Source organism: Formica exsecta, unplaced genomic scaffold (genome assembly GCF_003651465.1).
Source record: "Formica exsecta isolate Colony F162 unplaced genomic scaffold, ASM365146v1 scaffold744, whole genome shotgun sequence".
Classification (NCBI taxonomy): domain Eukaryota; kingdom Metazoa; phylum Arthropoda; class Insecta; order Hymenoptera; family Formicidae; genus Formica; species Formica exsecta.
In genome coordinates, this window is record NW_021853511.1 from 374,043 (window position 1) to 381,447 (window position 7,405).

Genomic DNA, 7,405 nt, shown 5'->3' on the forward strand with positions numbered 1-7,405 from the left:
TATATATATATATATCAAGCTTTTAGAAAAATTGTGCTAAATTAAACAATGTTAAACGGCAGATTAATAGGCACACATAAGTCATAATGTATAAATCTCTATAATAGATACAGACACAGGCGATATGAAAATATATCTTACATGTATTTTATGTTTATGTAATATGTATGCAAAAATGCAAAAGAACTCTGTTGACATTTTTGCCTATTCTTCGTAATATTGATTAAATCACTCTCTTAATCGTGTCTGGTGAAAAATTACGTGGCAAAGTACTACTACTAGTACTTTGTCCATTATGTAGCGTGGGAGAGGTATTCTCTTGACGAGCACGAACAATGACGTCGTTTTAGAATTTTGCACGATCAAGGACAAGTTGCAGATTAAGAGCTCCGATTCTAAACGAAACGGTGATTCGCGTACATAGTCGACGAGATTCGCTCTCCAGCGAAATCAAGCCGTCAATTACCGATTATTTCATTGTGAAACATGTGAGTATGGCAATGGGATTCTAGGATCCTCTCTTAGATGTTTCCCGTGCCGAGGACGACGATGACGAGGACGTATCGGCGAGGACGTATCTCGCGCGTTCGAGAGAGCAGCGTCCACGAGAGAAACGAAAGATGCGAAGTCGCGACAATCTGGCCATCAATCCGACCCTTCTGTGTTAATTAAAGTTCGACCCTCTCTCTAGAGGCATCTGGTCGAATCTAACTCCGTTACGGAGGGCGGGGACGAACGGCCGTTGAGAGGGCGTACAATAAAAGATCTCAATCGCTTCGATCATCACCCTAAAAATCCGCAATAGAACGCATTTTTTCCCGAATATCTATGCGACTCACTGAGTATAGAATTTTCAAGATACCGTTTTTTTTTTTTCGCTATCTTGAATACGAAGTCTATCATCTTGCCTCACATTTTTTTTTTCACGAAACGTTACTCTCTTATTCCGAATTTCATTCTCTTTTACCTCTTATTTCGTTTATATATTTTCTCCCTTTCGTATCTTTAACCACATATTTAAGATATTCTGTCGCTTGCCTTCTTTTAAGATTCAGCCAACCGGTGCGTTTATCGCTCGTACTGAGATTAGACACAAAGCGACAGCTCAGGCATTTTGCACATTCATGTACCACGCATAAAATTCATCCAACATCGATTCTGTTCTCCTTACTTATATTCTTACGGGATTATTTACACTTGGCGAAGCGCGCGGATCAATAATCGTCGCTTTTAGCGTTGAATATTATCCCGTCTTTGCGGTATAATTCTCCCGTAAGAGACCGTACGCAGAATATTATTATCATCCTCAAGTCTGAATTGATCCGTACTAGCTTGCAAGATAATTTATTTTTCTTTTCGACCGTAGATGCGTAGCCCGATTGTAAGTAACTTGCGTGAAATTATAATTGGACTAATGTCGAGCTGTGAGAAAAAAAATACGTCCGCTCGTTAAATCGCTGCAGTTACCTATAGCTCGCCCCATCGCATCACGCCCCATGCCATTTAAATGTCGTAGCGCGTTTATTTAAAATTTTATATATCGATCTCTCTCTCCACGATCTCTCTGGCATAAATCCAAAGCTCATCTCCAAGCTCTTTTACGCTTTTTACACGTCACATATTGAATCGCATAACGAGATATCATCACGTGCGTCCTGTGCCTCGCGGCAAGATAATAAAAGGTCGGAAAAGTGTTTCACATAAATTGATTAAAAATTGATTTTCAAATGGAGCGGATTCGCGAGCGTATTATCCGTAAAAAACGATTCATCCGTTCGGGGAATGAATCCATTATACATTAGGAAAATATTATCGGTAATTTGATTCGAGGGGATAAGAATTTTTCGAAATATATAACAAGTGGAACGGAGAATTTTATTATGGTTTTATCACGGGGCACAGATGTACGTGATAATCATTCGTTCCATCATTCTATACTCGCTCGGATGTGAATCGGTGGAAGCATCATTTCAAGCGACGCTTCGATCACGTTCGAAAATCAAAGAATCATTTTATCATCCGGTCACGATCTCCCATTGATCATCTCCGACCCACCCATCCTCTCATTCATCGATGATCTCCCTCTACTCTCACACCGCAAACCGTATCATTCCAGTCAATCAAATGAAAGCGAAAACGAATTAGCAAAGCAAAAATAAAAAGAAAGAAAATAAAGCAAGCAATTTTCGGTTCACGGCGACCGATTTAATTAATCGATTTCTTTTGTTCTGTTCTCCGGTCGACGTGTTAGATGGCCCGACAATTGTGAACGTCAACATCTTTCTCCGCTCTATCAGCAAAATAGATGATTATAATATGGTGAGTGCAATATACAAGTAAACAAGGCCTACAGTCTGTATATCCTCACATATTGTGTACTAACTATATTAACGTCACGTGTATATGATGCCGTAAGATTTGCACTTCTTTATACTTGTATCTGTATTACGTGTATATGTATACGTGTGTATATATATATATATATATATATATATATATATATATATATCAAATAATAATATATACTGAGAGAGAAATGAGAAGGAAATTATTATATCGTGAATATTTATAATATGTGTAAATATGAATACGACAAAACGAGATACTTGTTCACATACGCATATCCTTCTTCCTACTTCCGTCGTTCGGACATCATACGCAGGTGATCATTAAATCGAAAGTATGTATACAGGGTGAGCCCAAATGTTCCGATCAGACTTTGAGATTTTATAGGAAATTTAATTCTGAACAAAAAGTTTCTTACAAACGTGGGTCGAAAAATGCTTCTTTAAAAAGTTAGCGCCCAAAAATCTCTGAAATTGCGGTTATTTTATACATTTTTACAAATATTAGGGAAAGTATGCGTTTTTTAACAAAAAGTACGGAAACGAAAGTTGTAGAGAATTAAATTATCTTTCAAATGACATCAAAGTTATTGTAGTTCCTTCCATAGATTTTGGAATAACCGTCAATAGCTGAAAAAACACTTTTCGGTACATTTGAAATTGGTTATTAACTGGTTTATTTCAAAACCTATGGAACAAACTACATTCATTTTGATCTTATTTGAAAGATAATTTAATTCTCTACAACTTTTGTTTCGGTACTTTTTGTTAAAAGACGCATACTTTCCCTGATATTTGTAAAAATGTAAAAAATAACCGTGATGTCAGAGGTTTTTGGGCGCTAATTTTTTAAGGAAGCATTCTTCGACACATGTTTATAGAAAACTTTTTGTTTGGAATTAAATTATCTTTCAAATGAGATCAAAATGATTGTAGTTCGCTTCATAGGTTTTGAAATAATATATTAAGGAAGTATTTTTCGACCAGTGTTTATAGGAAATTTTTTATTCAGAATTAAACTTCCTATAAAATCTCAAACTCTGGCTGGAACGTCTGGGACCATCCTGTATATTTTCAATTCCATTAAACTTTATAATCTCTTTTATTTAATAAAACACATGTTTATAGGAAACTTTTTGTTCGGTATTAAATTATCTGTCAAATGAGATCAAAATGATTGTAGTTCGCTCCATAGGTTTTGAAATAAACCAGTTAATAACCAATTTCAAATGTACCGAAAAGTGTTTTTTCGGCTATTGACGGTTATTCCAAAATCTATGGATGGAACTACAATAACTTTGATCTCATTTGAAAGATAATTTAATTCTCTACAACTTTTGTTGCGGCACTTTTTGTTAAAAAACGCATACTTTCCCTGATATTTACAAAAATGTAAAAAATAAACGTGATTTCAGAGGTTTTTGGGCGCTAACTTTTTAAGGAAGCATTTTTCAACACATGTTTATAGGAAACTTTTTGTTCGGTATTAAATTATCTGTCAAATGAGATCAAAATGATTGTAGTTCGCTCCATAGGTTTTGAAATAAACCAGTTAATAACCAATTTCAAATGTACCGAAAAGTGTTTTTTCGGCTATTGACGGTTATTCCAAAACCTATGGAAGGAACTACAATAACTTTGATCTCATTTGAAAGACTGGAACGTTTGGGTCCACTCTGTATATTCATCGTACGACGGGCAAGGATATCGCGAGAGAAGTCGGTCGGTTCAATTTTAGGCCCTGCAAGAATTCCATTCCTTTCTGTCTTCGTCTTCTTCTCCTACTTCTATCTTTCAATCTTTTTCGCTGTCTCCTCTTTCATTCTGTATCACGCTCTCATAAGTACGCGAGCACGTTCGGTATCGCTTATCCTGATAAATATTTGTTTACTGAACGAACGTATATCGTTGAACATTGGTATGAATTAAAGGATGGAAATGAAATTCGCGTGTGGGAATAATATCGCCTGTTAGAGCTCTATTGCGAGCAAATATATTAAAGATGATGATAATGGTGAAGCAATTTGTACGAGGGCGACGAGAGTGAAAATTCATAACCCGTTCTCCGTAAAGAGCACACGAAGAAATGTATTGCGTCACTTGGGCGAAACCAAATTCAACACGTGAGGCTGCTCATCGGTGAGAGAAACGGACGAATCGTCGAGCGATCTGATTGGCAGTATCGATCCCAAATTTTTTAGCAAACCCTCTATGACATAACAAAATTATGCATAGCAATAGCGGATCGAAGAAAGTTTTAATAATTGGCATATAAAAATAATTGTTTCTTAGTAAAATAATAACATAAATTTAAACGTGCAAAAATGTAATTCAGGAACAGACATTTTTCACTTGCGATTATTTTTTTTATCCTATTCACTTGCCAATAATTGTATCGTGCACTCCGTTTATTATTCAATCTTAGCACATTCCCGATAACATCAACCATAAAATTGCGTGTATGTTTTAGTAATGCGAAGGAAATATATTTTAATATCGATTAACAAATATTATACCCCGCTTTTTTCCGCTATGAGCGTGTTAAAGAAACGAGCATAATAAAGATAATACGGTTCATAGAGGGTTTGCGAGGGTACTTTTCGCGACGCTATCCCATTATCCCATTGCCATCAGGACAATTGCCGGAACAACAAGGACGACGATGTGTACTTTTTCGTCGCTCGAACGACCCATTTTGTACGTGAGAGATCGAGACTCGACTCGAGACCAATTAGCCTTTCGTCGCTTCGCGTAATCGAGTTGCGCTCCTTCGCACCGAGCAGTCTGTGTATCCCAGATACATTAAAAATATCCCGTGCGATTCTTCGGGGACAGTAACTATCGTCATCTCCGCAACGATTAAAGTAAAAAAAAAGGGAAAGTTACACCAAATGGTCGACTAAACGCCAAACATATTGCGCGTAACTCGAGAATTTCGCCCAACGGCTATCTGGAACAACGGCTTTGCTGGAGGTAAGAGTCAATGAAAAATTACGAGCCCCAGCTGTTACGCGCGTTAACAGTGTTTACGGTGCAACAGAATCAGGAATTCCTTGTGCGTCTCGCCGTAATATCAGATCTTATGGGCGAGGATCGTTGCACATAAATTCGAGAGCTGCGGTTACCTTATTTCGTACTCTTTTTTTTTTTTTTTTTTTTTTAGATATGGAACACTAAAATAATTTTGTAAATGCTTTGCACTTGTTCTTTGTATAGCATAAAACTGAAATATTCACTGTATGTCGATTTTTGTACGTCAAAAATTTGTACGAAGCCCCTCTCCCCCGATATGTATATCTCGCTGTTATTCAATTTTACGTCATCATCGTTGGATGTAAATCTACTCGATGATACGAAACGCTCGATTCATATAATGATGAAATAACGCAAATATTGTTTCTAAAAACGTTTTACAGGGGCTATAAAAGGTGTACAAATTCTTTACATTGCACACATTTTTATTTCGTTCCACGTGTGATTTACGATTCGAATGGTTAGTTTTCCGAAAAAAAAAGCGCGGGTTTAGATTTTTATGAAAATATATTACCGCAATGCTGCGATCCGGCAATCAGAGAATGCTCGTTTTAGATTTCATTGTCGATTTTTATAAAATTGAATGTCAAAAATCTTGCCACTAGTGGCAATTTATTCCGTCGGTTGATATAAAGCTCTATATAAGATATATAGTATATATCTATTCAATAGAACAACTTGATTTCTCGTATTTCACATATTCCGATGACGGATACATGTATCTATAACGTCGTTTTTTATGCGCACTATTTTTTTCATGCGAAAAAAAGCAACGATTGTTTTTATCTCGAAAAAAATATGAAAACGCATCTCGCGATCGCGGTGATACTATTTTACAGTCACCAGGATAGCTCGTCGTGTTACACGGGAAGGATAAGTACAAACCGGCATCTCAAACAGTATTTAATATGTTTCTCTGTAAATGATAGAAAAGAAAACGAAAAAACGGACGCATTGTGTACGAAGCGAACGGAAGTTCGAGAGAAGGTGGCCGATGAATCCTCGTTTGGCGGCACGTTCCTCAATTTTTTAGAGACTTAACGCCGATATTAGATACGCGCGAATACGAATGGGTACGACCGGCCGCTAGTCGCTGAAAGAAATTAACGGCGGAACGAAACCAGACGTTATTGGACGAGTTAGCGGGAGAAAAACGGAGAAGAACGAAAAGCGCGCGCACACATACACAACATACACGCACGCACGCACGCACACACGAATGTGAAGTCGCTCTTGGAGCGAAAACTAGTACCACGACGGCCGACAGAGGAAAGAGGGTGGAAAAGAAGGGCCAGCGGAGCGGAGCCTTAATGTTTTCACGTTAAAAAACATCGTAGCGAAACTGCACCGCACGAAGGATACAAATTGGCGGTCGGTAGGTCGAGGAAAACAAAGAGCGAAAGGAAAGGAAAGGAAAATAAAAAGGAAACATACGTATATGTATACATATATATGCGTATATATATGTGTGTATATATATATATATATAAATGGGCAAGCGCGCATTCCCTTTTAAACCCCCTCTGAAATAGGAAACAGGGCACGGAACTTCGTCATCGGGGGCAGGAACGATTGCAGGCGAGCTGGGGAAACACGAGACACCGTGAGCCAAATTGCATGCGTTCTCTCTCTTTACCGCTTTAAACAGATTACGTTGTAGTGCCCATGACATTTCTGGCGTTTGATCTGATTACGATATCCGGTAGGTCCCTCCTCTCGGTGTTCGCTTTTGCATGGCTCTTACCCACCTTTTGTTCCTCCCCTTCCCTCCCCCTGCCCCTTATCCACCCTCTCCCTCTCTCTCTCTTTCTCTCTCTCTTTCTCTCTTCTTGGCTGTGCGATGGTATTGGAGTATATTTTTGACGACAGATTATTTTTTTTCTGGCCGTCCGTCGACGTTTGCCGATGCTTGTACGTCCTCGAAATCGCATGATCGCTTCTAGCGGAAAAGCGTCCCCGGATGTTGATTTCGATAATGTTTTAACGAGAGCACATTTTCGTTCTCTTCCCGGGACGCTCTTACCATC

The 7,405-nt window shown here is 38.1% G+C and overlaps 1 protein-coding gene across 6 annotated transcripts in view; it reads left to right on the forward strand.

The window, feature by feature from the left end:
* Positions 1-7,405, forward strand: part of LOC115243887 (glutamate-gated chloride channel) — a 66,055-nt gene that overhangs the window by 52,826 nt on the left and 5,824 nt on the right. For 2 of the 6 annotated variants that reach the window (XM_029821177.1, XM_029821176.1), the window contains exon 4: positions 6,911-6,981. The exons of 3 other annotated variants lie outside the window; for them this stretch is intronic. In XM_029821177.1, the coding sequence (XP_029677037.1) occupies positions 6,911-6,981 (71 nt within the window). Of the gene's footprint in view, positions 1-2,251; positions 2,320-6,910; positions 6,982-7,405 lie in introns of all 6 variants that reach the window. One more of the 6 variants, XM_029821175.1, reaches the window with a different exon arrangement.